This window comes from Battus philenor, unplaced genomic scaffold (assembly GCF_028537555.1).
Source record: "Battus philenor isolate CCGP_79_NKW_IND1 unplaced genomic scaffold, ilBatPhil1.0.hap1 SCAF_4, whole genome shotgun sequence".
In the NCBI taxonomy this organism is placed as follows: domain Eukaryota; kingdom Metazoa; phylum Arthropoda; class Insecta; order Lepidoptera; family Papilionidae; genus Battus; species Battus philenor.
Genome location: NW_027181704.1, coordinates 9,021,262 through 9,033,861, shown reverse-complemented (window position 1 = coordinate 9,033,861; position 12,600 = coordinate 9,021,262). Strand labels below are relative to the sequence as shown.

At 34.4% G+C, this 12,600-nt stretch overlaps 1 protein-coding gene across 2 annotated transcripts in view; it reads right to left on the bottom strand.

Moving 5' to 3' along the window:
• Positions 1-3,178: 3,178 nt before the first annotated feature.
• Ten-a (tenascin accessory) overlaps positions 3,179-12,600 on the bottom strand; it is a 58,643-nt gene continuing 49,221 nt past the window's right edge. For both annotated transcript variants that reach the window (XM_068772092.1, XM_068772093.1), the window contains 11 exons: positions 11,380-11,554; positions 10,421-10,663; positions 9,669-9,896; positions 9,094-9,284; positions 8,775-9,010; positions 7,966-8,694; positions 7,477-7,880; positions 5,489-7,374; positions 5,194-5,347; positions 4,748-5,102; positions 3,179-4,551 (listed from right to left, as the gene is read on the bottom strand). In XM_068772092.1, the coding sequence (XP_068628193.1) occupies positions 3,560-4,551; positions 4,748-5,102; positions 5,194-5,347; positions 5,489-7,374; positions 7,477-7,880; positions 7,966-8,694; positions 8,775-9,010; positions 9,094-9,284; positions 9,669-9,896; positions 10,421-10,663; positions 11,380-11,554 (5,593 nt within the window). In that variant the 3' untranslated portion in view covers positions 3,179-3,559. The remainder of the gene's footprint in view (positions 4,552-4,747; positions 5,103-5,193; positions 5,348-5,488; positions 7,375-7,476; positions 7,881-7,965; positions 8,695-8,774; positions 9,011-9,093; positions 9,285-9,668; positions 9,897-10,420; positions 10,664-11,379; positions 11,555-12,600) is intronic.

The following is a 12,600-nucleotide window of genomic DNA, read 5'->3' as shown; positions in this document are numbered from 1 at the left end:
AGAAAATCTCTTATCAATTGCTTTAATTTTTTTTAACAAAATTGCTTTTAATTTCGTAACGCATAGTAACCTTTTCATTAGTAATACATTATTTATTTTAGACTGTAAGAAATAAATAAATAGTGATCGCATTTTAATGTGAGCTTTGTAGAAAAGAAATTAAGAGCAATCGGTGAAAAGCTGTTTCTACGTTTTTTGTTTTATGTATCATCGCTAAGCCGTAATTTGTGGCCAGAAAAATAAACTTAAAAATGCAATAATAATTTTTATGTGAGCGCTCTTCCACTTTACATGTAATATTAAATTATTTTATGTTAATTTTAACAAATCATCTAAAAAAGGTGACTCTGTCGTCTCAATGAGGTCTTTGTGCTCAAAATTTCTTTAAATAATGTCGAGAAAAATTTTAGGAGATATTTTTAGTGGTTTATTTTAGCGTAAATCTCGATTTCAGTATATCTGAAGAAAACATACTCATTGGGTATATGATAGTATATACCGATATTTATTTTAGTTTGCGGATATTTGTGTTCAATATCAATAAGAGATCAGATTTTCGGGAGCCATATTTAAAAGTAATCCTGAGCTAAATAATTACGGAGATAGCTTCCAAGAATGTATTTTAAGAAAATAACACAATAACATTTTTAAGTATATTTATACATATTTCATTAGACCAGCTTAGTACAGTTTTTTTCGATTCGAAATTGCTTTAGTCAACTTTTCAACTTTAAATAAATATGTATACGAATGTTCGATTTCTGATCATTATCTATTGTAAAGAATAGAACAAACAAGAAGAATAATAGAGTGAATTCTGCTAGCTTTGATAAAATTTTATTTAAAGTTAAAGGTACACAAGATGATTCAAATTTAAACAGCCAACTATACTTTTTACTATTTGGTCAAAATTTTGAAAGCGTTTGAACAATGACGACGCCTCTCTTTCATCGTGGTGTACATTAATGCAATGTGATTTTCATATAAGTCGTAGGAAACTGTGTTAAAGGATGAGGGTCGGCATGCTCTATTTTATATGTTAGTCGATATGTGACTTAATAACCTTGGGTAAAATATTTTTGTAAATAAATACCTCGAGTTCAAAATATATATATGGATGTAAGTTTTATGTGTTCAGAATAGAAGTATGAAAGTATATAAAAGAAAACTATCTTTTTGTTTAATCGGTTGTTAAAAGTAAATATATGGTATTTATATAAGAACTCATATCGTCAACGGTGATGTGTAATTTGTTATGAGATATCTTGCAATATAGGGGCATTTTATATCGTTTTTATGATAATGAAAGATAAAATGATGATTAAAAATTATGACAGTGCTACCGAAACCGCTGTACTGCGTGTTGGGGAAGTGTCGCAACCGAGCCGGTGTGACGTAATGGATCGGCTGTTAGTCAACCCCCCTTCTTTTCACGTCGCGCATACTATTTCGGTAGCACTATAATGTGCGATGTTATTTTTAAAAGAAATATTACCTCCAATTTCATTTTAACAACTCGGTTACAAATCTGTAATCTTTATAATAGAAAAAGTACACAACGCATATACGTGATACGTATAGCGCTTCTATCGACATAGGAATGTATTGGCAGGGTTGAATTTAATCAGGTTAACTTCATCAACGATTTTGTATCCGTGCGATGAGCCTACAATGATCTGCTATTATTCAATTTCATATTGTCTTGTGAGTGTACAGTGCTGCGGTATAGCTTTTTTTAAATAATGAACTGTATATATGCTGCCGTTAACAAAAGCGTCGCATTCTATTGTATATAAACGTGCGAAATGTTGATCTCATTTGTTTACGGACCTGTAGCTCAATGTAGAGATTTTGTGAAATGAACTCTGAATTTTATCCGAATGTAAATGTTACTTTGTAAGACATAATATATTGTATATATAAAAATAAATTTTAAATGCGATTTTTATACATAGACCCAATATCCCATTCTAGTTGACGGTTGTATAAAGTTGGTAATTGTCAACTAAGTACTTTAGTTTTATTTAAGTTTATTGTAAATATTATTTCAGGACGTGATGACATTTTTAATGTTTATTGCATAGAGATGTACCATAAAATTTTTATGAACGCGTTGACATGGATTTGTGTATAAATCATTATTGTAAAAATTAATTCGAGTACGTTGTTCAAATATTGACGTTTCGAACAATAATAAATAACTTTTACACAATTTTTATTTTATTATTGATACCGATACTTATTACATTACTTCGGACACACTGTACTTTTACTTACCCTCAAAAACTTAGCCATTTTCTCCTTATTGCTGTAATGTATTTTTATATGTGATCTTCCTAAGCACAGATCGGTATATTGGACTGCATGTTAATCCACGGTAATCATCGATAAAGAATTGCTGCCGTTGTTATGAGTTAATAATAGATAAATTAACCAAAGAAATTCGTTACGTAGTTTCTAACTGCTCACAAATAGATGTAGTTTGCCGTCTACCTCGCCTATTTATATTTCGGAATTTTTTCATACACGAGTGCTTTCTATAATACGCCAACATATAGCCTCAGTTAAATATTGATTAATCTCATATAAAACATCAAAGTCATTATTTTAATGTTTACTAAAATTTAGAGAAATTTAGCTTTAATTAATAATTTGTAGTTTTTGTAGTAAGAAAGTTCGTAGCAAAGTCTTGTGCAGTTCTTTATTTTTGTCCAGAAGAACTTTTTGCGAACAATTAGGTAATTTAATTATATAGGAAAAAAAATTAAATTTGTGGTCTTGCTCAAAATATGGCGCGACTAAGAAAAACAGGGATTTTTAAATACACAGGTTAAGAGAAGTTCATTTGCTTTTTTCTTATTAACACTTTCTAACAACTGCTAAACCTAGGTGGTTGAAATAAATTATTTTTAATGAACGTTGTCTCGACTGATCTTAGCCGACCTCTATTTCGTGAAAGGAATATTCCTACCAATTTACAAGTGCAACCTTTCAGGCGTTATCATAATGATGAGTCAGTACATAGGTGGAAAACTGAAAGTAGAGACTAATTAAAAATTTAGCGTATTTTTTGTTCAAAAAAAACCTATTCTATGAAGATTTCAAGTTACTCTTCTCTTTGTGCAGTACTTTAATTTTATACAATAAGTTTATCATTATGGTTAAAAAAAACACTTCGTTTTGGTTAAAAAAGTATGCCTTTTTATTATTCTTTCAAATAGTCTTCATCTAAATTTTATAAGAACATTGGACACAATCGAAGCTTTTCACCGATAAATAAGTATAAATAATTTCATATTCACATAAATCGTCTTATTTATACATACATTTATTTTTATATCAGTCCTCTCAAAAGGTCCTTTCTCTCCCTGCAAATTAAAATTTAATATTTACATAGCGATAGGGATTCGCATCTACCGTACATACATACATCAACAATTAACAATTAATAGAGACTATTTACAAAATATATCTTACTGTCACACACACGGTCATCCGTCACCTTTCAATCTAGACAATTTACATTCACACGATTTGGCATATGGATGGCGGCATGTCACTAGCAGAGGTCGTCGCGGGAGAGCCACCAGGGCGCGCGACACTCCTCGCGCTTCCGTCGCCGTCGTTCCGCACGGTCGCTCCTCTTCTTCACGAACCGGATGTTGTACGGGTCCTCCGCCAGTTCAGGGTAGCGCGCCACGTCATGCACATACTCGCCCTCATACCCGGCCGCTGAGCCCGCCTTCTGAATTTCGTCCAATTCTGCCGCCGACCAGTCCAGAGAGCCACCCAAACCGCTACGCAGTGCTTCCCGCTCTCTGTGCCACGCTTTTCTTATTGCAGCGGCATGTGCATGGTGCAAAAGACGTTGTCTCTCTCTTTCCGCACTAGTGCCATAACGTAAGTTAACAATACTTGTTTGGCCATGAATTTTTACATCTGCGTAGGATCTTCCTCCTTCAGCAACTTCATGGAAAGTTACATTTAGTTTGCCTTGCATACGTTTAAGTTGTTGCTTATCGTCGGCCGCTCGCCACGTGTCTTCTTTAACAAAATAGAAGACGTCTTGTTGATCTCCGTGGACGACGAATGAGAACGGTAGAAGATGAGACCGGTTGAAAACTGACGTGTATACGTCACGATATATCGCATTGGCTGACGGTACGGTAGTAACAACAGCACGGCCACGTGAGTTACGTGATACTAAAATTCCGCGCCCAAATGGCGGTTCGGAGTCAGAGCCGATCCTCTTCGGAGCTAAGTTTAGGGCATCTGTTTTCAGAGCAGACATCGCCGGTATTGAAAGACTTTTGAAGTCAGCTATTCTTTTGTTTGACATGTGTGAGAGAAAACCAGATTCAATGGAGACACTTGGCAGAAGTGACATTGCTGACGGTAGACCAGGGTTGCTGTCTACAGGTGCAGAGCCCCAAACAGGTCGCCCACGTGGGATACTCGGCATTATGGATCCACCAGGTAGTTCATCAGGATATAGTTGTGGCGCTAAGCTCTTTGTATCATAACCCAGTAATTCAAGCCACGATAAGTGATCTGAAAACATTAAGGTGTTAGTTTTTATGAATAGTAAATTAACATAGTTAAAGTTGAATGCGCAGTAATTTCAATAATATCTATCTCAATTTTAGGCAATTAAATTCAATTTATATTTTTAGTTTATGTAAATTATTTATTTTCATAACGTTCATATTCATTAAATCGAATAATATCAAAGTAATTTTTTATTTACCTATTGGTTTTTTATTTTGAGGTCTAACATTTATTGGGTCATTTCCATTAAACCTGTATAGATGTAATTGTGTTGGATTATCTATTCTCTCGATAAGGTTTTCCCATAAAGGTGACATCCACTGACCAATTAATGGATCGTAAACCTTTCCATTTGCCATATGCACAAGAGAGGTGACTTGTTCTAACAGTCCTCCACAGAAATCAACAGGTAAATACAAATAAGGATTAGAGTCATAAACAATATGTCCATAGGGCGATCGCATAATTTCTCTTATTCCTTCTCCATATTGGTTAAATACCATCACTGGTGTACCACACTGATCAGTTGCTATGTAATACTTATGTCGGGCCACCTATAAAAAAAGAGTTAAATTAATGTTTATCAAGATTATTTTAATGTTTTCGTAGCTACGACTTATGACAGTTTTTCTAGTTCATTCTTACCTGAGTATAAATAAGATGACCCCTATCGTCATAAACTAAAGTCATAAATCTATTTTCTCTGGGTGAATAAATATGACTGACTTCGTGCGGTTTAGCTTTGTTTGTGTAGAAGAATTGAGTTACGTTTCCAAAGTTGTCCTTTCTCGTTGACAGCCTGAAACCGAAATAACTCCGTTACACATGTAGTTGCAGTTAAACCTTTTTGGGACTATGGAATATTTATAATAAAAGCACATGTCAAAAGGACATGAATTAATAAAAAAAAAACATTCTTCACCAAATTTATTTTTCATACCTGTCCAAGTGGTCGTAATAATAACGGACATCGAATCTTCCTCGCTTAGTCGCTCTGATGAGTAAACCTTTAGAATTGTATTGAAATCGTTCTTCTCTAGCGTTTTGTGATACTAAACCACGACTATCATAGCGGTATTGGCCCTCACCAAATTTGATAATACGATCCATATCATTGTATTCCATAGGGATAGTATTGCCCCTATATGTTAGAGATAACATATTTCCGTTATCATCGTACCTAAATCCCCAAGGTTCTTGCGCTTCTACTCCAGTTAATTGCCCGTCACAGTCCCATGTATAATTTTTAACGTTAGTGTAACTATTGACTCCAACGTTTCTAGTATGTGTTCTAGTTTGAGATATCCTTCCGTGTTTATCATAAGAAAATTCCATTCGAAAAACTTCCATTCTATGAATATTAACCGTAACTTCCTTTTCTAAGAACTGTTCGTTTAATACGCGTGAGAACATAGCAATTCCGTCATATACTGATGTTTCATTCCATTTTTGTTTAGACACTGTAAACTGTCCTAGTATTTCAGGGGAACCGGTTTTGCTGTTATAAACAATATGGTGCGGAATAAGTGTTTGTCCACCAATACGCCCTTGCACCGAAATAATCCTGTAGTTATTATCATAATCATATATAATTTTCCCATTACTAAGACCTGTTTTTGCTCCATAATCCAATCTTTCTTCCATTAATAGTCCGCCAGCATAAGTGGATTCCCATCGATAATCAACGTCTCTATCGACATGAAGTATTTCTGAAGGAAGTCCGCTATTTTCAGAGTAATGTATTTGTGTTTGTCCATCACCGTGAACAACTTCTGATACTTTATTACTGGTAAAGTATCGATAGATAACCCGGGCGCCGTCTCCAGGAAATACGGTTTGTAATAATTCGCCAGTATGAGAGTAGTGTTGTAAATATTTTTTGGAAGAACCAGGAGGAGTATAAGTTACCCTTAAAAATCCTATTGAAGGTTGTACGCTGAAGGAGTGATTGGTTCCCGACGGTAATACAACGTGTGTTAAACCACCTTCCTTGTCGTATAGATATTTGAAACTTCTTTGACTAGCTAACGTGATTTTGGATACAAGATTTCCTTCATTATAATATATGAATTTGGTGCCATCTTGTGTACTTGTTATCTCTGATAACATGCCGTGAGGATCGTAACTGTACGTCTCTTCGCTGACGCCCCATTTCCAACCGTTAATTCTGTAGAATCGATCGTACGATATGTTTATAGGCACTCCAGCTCCATGAGGTGTGAAGGAAAGCGGTAATCCTGCTACATCATAAGTGATCGTGAACAACGGATTTCTGTCTGCATTGAAGAATGTCTCACGACTTTTAAATTGATCAAATTCAATTATTAACACTCGTGAATCGTTGACCCAAATTTCGCGGTTAAGAGTTTGTTGTGGATTTCGGACGTCACCAACTAGAGTATATAAGGAATACATATTATTTATAAGTCCATCTCCAAATGTTGTACTTTGATGAGACCACATATGCAGCATCTCAGCTTCAATAGGAAGAGCTGCTTCAAGCAGTGGATGTTTAGCTGCTGCAATACTTTCAAGTTTACCAGACCATGGTGTTTCAATAACTAAAGTGTTGTTCGAAAAAATTCGACCCTCGGTAACTTGTTTTCCATTGTTGATAGTAATTTGTTTAAATGATTGGCCATGTAGCACATATTCACATTTTTTAGCAACCCCGACTGGAATAGTACTCGATGGATTGGAAACGGTAACGGCTAGGCCATAATTTTTAGCCAAACCAGAGTTTATATGAACTTGTTCTCCAGAGGGCATTATTATTTTTATAACACGTCCTAATTCATCATAGTTGTAGATAACGGTGTCTGCAGCCTAAAAATATAAGTATAGTTATAAATAATGCATAAGACGCATTAGTATCATCATTAAATATTTAATTCATAAATAATATAAATTTAGTAATTAAATACAGACCCCTGATCGACTGTTGAGTAAGCCAGTATTGGCATCGTAATCTAATTCTATTTCCGAAGTGCCCTTCTCCGTAATTTTTGTTAGATACCCGATGCCAGATATTTTCAACTCTAACTTATGATCTTGAGTATTCTCTATGGAACTCACAATGTTACTGTAATCCCTTAGCAATTGAATTTTATTTCCTGAAGCATCTGTTACAGTAGATAGTTTTCCAAAGCTTGTGTTTTTCGAATATAAAAATGAATATCTAGTTTTACCAGAAGTCAAATCCTTAGTGGTAATGTGTTGACCATAACGATTAAAAACATAAATTTCAGAAGTGGGTGGGTACGGAATCCTAAATTCACCATTTTCATCATGTGTTGGTAAGTAATGTTTTAATGCCAGTATGTGAAGTGAACCTGTAACAAAAGATTAAGTATGAAATAAACGTGTGAAAAACCACAACTAAAAGTAAAATTTTTAACACATATATCCGCTAATTACCTTGGTCAACAACATTAAGAACGCCATCGGGTGTAACAGTGAGAGCAGAAATTGTTTGAAATTTAGCATTCGAAGAAAGTAAAGTTTCCGTGCTTGTTGGTGGTTCGTCACCAACAACAACGCTTAGTTTACAAGGGCAACCTGCACCCTCGTCACGAGAGTTAATTGGAACAGCTGTGGCAGACAGTGAAGAATTACATTCACAACTTAACTCTTTCATATTCTCCTGTAATTTCCCAGCAAAATGCAAAATTTTTCCGGATGGATCAATCGATTTTATAGTATTTGTCTTTTTGGAATCTGACTCAGCTACATATAAAATGCCGCTCGGAGCAAACGCTATTGCAAGTATCGTGCCCAGGCTAGAGTCTTCGCGGATGTCAGTATTTGTCTTATTCGTTACTTTAGTTATCTGTTTACCATCACTTCCTAGACGGCAATGAGAAGGTTGCCCCGCCACCACTTTGATTTTCATATCCACGGTTAGTTTTAGAATAATTCTGTCGTCAATGAAATACAAAGAACCATCTAAGGGGGATAAAGCGACTCCAGTGGGCCACTGCAACTGTGCTTCGTACGGAGGAATAGCTCCTCGACATGGCACTGGTGACCAGTGATTGTGATGCCCATGGTGACCCACTAAAGTATGAATTATTCCATTTGGATCTACTGCGCGAATGTTGGTTCCATCTGCTATGTACATTGTTCTATCAGCTGCAATGGCAAGCCCTGTAAAGAAAAAAAAATTAGTACAGGAACGAAATAAAACCAATGTATTAAGTAACATAAGCTTAATTTCATAATTGTACCTTTAGGATGAGCAAGTTTCGCTTTGATTGCTGGTCCTTCATCGCCACAGTTAGTATCATCGCCTGGTACACATCGATCACCATTACCAACTACAGCTTCCGAATTCGTAGATGGATCTTTTACTTTTTCCAATACAAGAACTCTTCTAACTTGATGACGTTCTGAATCGGATATATAAAGGTATCCGTCTGCAGGTGATATACATATATAATACTGATACGCAACTTGTGTAGTTCTAAAATAAATAATAAGCTTATATTATTATCTAGTTCTTTGTGAAGATATTTTAATGAACTGTATAAAGCTCAATGTTCTTACTCTAATTGTAGAACTGTAGTAACAACGCCTTCAGGTGTAATACGTCTTACTAAATTAAAATCTCCAACATAGAGTGAGCCATCTGGTCCGGAAGTTAGAGCCGTTGGGGTAAGTAATCGAGAATCTGCAGCTTTACCATTGCAGTGATCAGGACATTCTAAAGAACGTTGAAGACCGGTACCCATTACAACCTGCAATTATACATACTTAATAGAAATAAATAAATTCTTATTAAAAATTAGTAAATTTTGAAAAGGATATATTTGATATGTCTTTGGCTTACGAAATTTATATTATTAATGTTTTTCTATACCATCATCATTATTTCAGCCGTAAGAACTCCACTGCTCAACGTGGGCCTCCCTGATAGATTGACAACAGGACCTGTTAGAAGTGACTTGTATCTAACTAACAAGGTTGTCTGTCTAACTTGTTCGTGAACAACCTAAGATTACCGGTCCGTAATTTCTACGCCAGAACTTTAAGGTTCCCTTCTTTTCTATGTGCTAGTTGGCCTGCCCACTCCCATTACTCTTAGTTTTTAAATACAAAAAATAAATACAATAAAATAATACCTGTACAGTTCTAGGGTACTGTTTCAAATGTAATAAAGCACCGTCGCCCTTTTGTAGTATTCCTTCATAGAAGTTATAATGATGATGAATGTCTAGACCCCAGCCGCCGATATCTGAAATGTCAACGTCGAACCCGGCCAAGGTCGCAGTTTGTGTCTCCCAAACAACGGCCGAACAGGATGAATACTCATAACCAATCGATATTTTGGCCTGCGCTTGGCCATAAACCTGAAAAAATACAGAATGTAAATATGAGATTATAATTTCGGCATTTTTTTACTTAGTTCTCAACTTGGAAAACACAACAATCTTACTAGGTGAATAAATTAAACAAGAAAAGATAAAAACTTGTGTATTTTCTCAAACAAAGTAAACACAACACGAGCCTTGAGATCAACGATGCTGTATCAGCACCATAGGCTTACAGCAAGCACATCAAACAAAATACAAAAAGTATACACAATATGCATTGTTACACTATTTCAGAATATTATCCATATTAACAAGTAAGTTAAAACAGCACTGTTTAATGTTTAATTTATTATTTCAATAATAAATAATATTTTATATTAAAGTTTCATTTTATATTAGTTGAATGTCAAGAGGCTTTTTGATTATAATTTGCAGTTAAAGAATTTTTAACATATGGTGTTGTATATCCGCATAAGAAGAACTAGACTAAATAAACTTTGAAAGTATTATATTCAAGGTAAGATGAGAAATAATATCAAATAAAAATTGAATAAACAAACCTTTTGTTTATAAACGTTACGCTTGTTCCATGCAAAAACGTGCGTGAGGTCAGGATCTGCTTCATATGTGTGAGTATGCAATGATCCTTCAATTTCAACACGAACGTGTACGCGGACCAGCGATGCGGGAACGACACGTCGCGTCAATTGGACGTGGACACAAGACAAATAGCCGGCGGCTTGCGACGAGCGGTAGGTCAACTTCACAGAAGACCCAGGTATACCAATGGTCTCGCTGACGATCTGGGGGAAATTTCTTTGTATTACATAACTTCCTTATGATTTATCTCACTATTTTTAATTTTCTGTTTCGTGTTGTTTGTTAATCTAATTATTTTTTTTAAAACCTGTAACCTTTAAGTTATATCATATTAGAAACGATTTTTCTTCACAGTTTCATAAAAAATATACATTTGGTACCTAAATAATTTCTAACTCTTACAAAATATGTTCTTGAATGAAAGAGGGAGAAAATATGCATGACGTTAATCATAGTTAATTAATAATAAAATATAGTACATTCATGATGTTAATGATATTTAATGTAAACCTTATTGAGAATAATAGGTAAACGTTTTTATTTACTACATTATAGATTAGGATTTCTTTTATAAATTTATAATTTGAACATTCGAATTTTGTGCGGTTAATTTTTCCCTATATTATATAAGATAATAATACATCGCCTCCAGTCTTTTGCTCTGCGCGCAATATAGCCTGCCCATTGCAACTTCAACTCGCCATCTGCTGAGCTGTATCGGTTACTTTCGTTCGTCTACGAATCTCCTGATTCTTTAATCGATTTTGTACTAATATCTTGAACGTAGCCCTCTTCATGGCTCGTTGAGTGATTGTGAGTCTCAGAGTAAGAGACCACAAGGTAGATATCATGAATGAGAATTTCTTTATAAATATGTTTTTGGTAAGCCATTGATTGATTTGGTTATTTGTGAACATACCTGGGCTTCTGGGTATATTACTGTGATAGTAGTTGCAGAAGAAGCAGCAGGGGAGGCCAAGGGCGGCATGGCAACAACTTCAGGCCGGAGTCTTTCATGGTCATGGGCAGCGCAAGGAGGTGTTTCTTCTTCCCACCATTGTGGCATTGGAGACCAGTCTAGTCGAGGTGGAGCTCTGTATATATGGAGGTAAATATTAATAGTTGTTCTTCATTTTTGTAAAATGTTTATTAATAAATACTGTTATAACTGTTTTATGACTGGTCGAACTGCTAACGCTATTTTTTATGTAATAAGTATAATATTTAAATAATATAATTAAAATAGATAATATTTTCTTTTTTTAATTGTAAAGCTTAATTGAAACAAACCATCAGGCCATTTGAATACCAATGTAGTATTTATTTGACTTTGATTTTGTATAATTGGAACTGTACTAAATATAGAATTGTGCCTACTCTTAGAGGTTAATGGACTTCCAAAATATTGTTTATTTTTGTAAATTTGTTCATAATCATACTATTTTAGATTTATCTTTGTCAAATTGTTAAGAATATTTCAAAAAGGTTTTATAGTGTTTGCAAGCTTTTCTCTGGATATTCAGATTGGAGGATATTATACTAAAAAATAAAAAATACATAGTTATATATTTTTAACATTTTCCTATTAGTACAGTTTACTGATTAGAATAATTATATAGAAAATAATGCTAAATTGTATTAAAAAGATTAATGCGCGAATTAAGATCTGTAATGATTGTGGATAGCGGTTATAGCCAATATCGACGAAAAATTAGTAACATATGTACACGTACAAGATTTCAAAGCGGGTCCGCGTGGTGGATTATGGGATGGATCATTCTTTCGATCGTGGGTGCACTTTAAAATTAACTATAATTATCAATTAGTAAAACTTTTTGCACGGTACACTGTTGCTTATAAAATATTACTATACACTCCTGTGTAATGTCCCAAACATTTTGGTAATAAATTTGCGAAGTTTTTTAAACAAAGGCATATAAAAAACCTCATTATGTTATGAAGGTTTTTTAAATAGTAAATCTGGAAATGAATTGCACTATTGTCGTATCAACAATATTGTTAGTAATCCAAAAAACCATTCTTAGTTTGTGATCAAGACATTTTAGAACCTACGTAACTTTAAGTTGAAGGATGCCACTATAGAAGTGCTTATTTTGATTCTAGTTTGTATGTTTGTGGG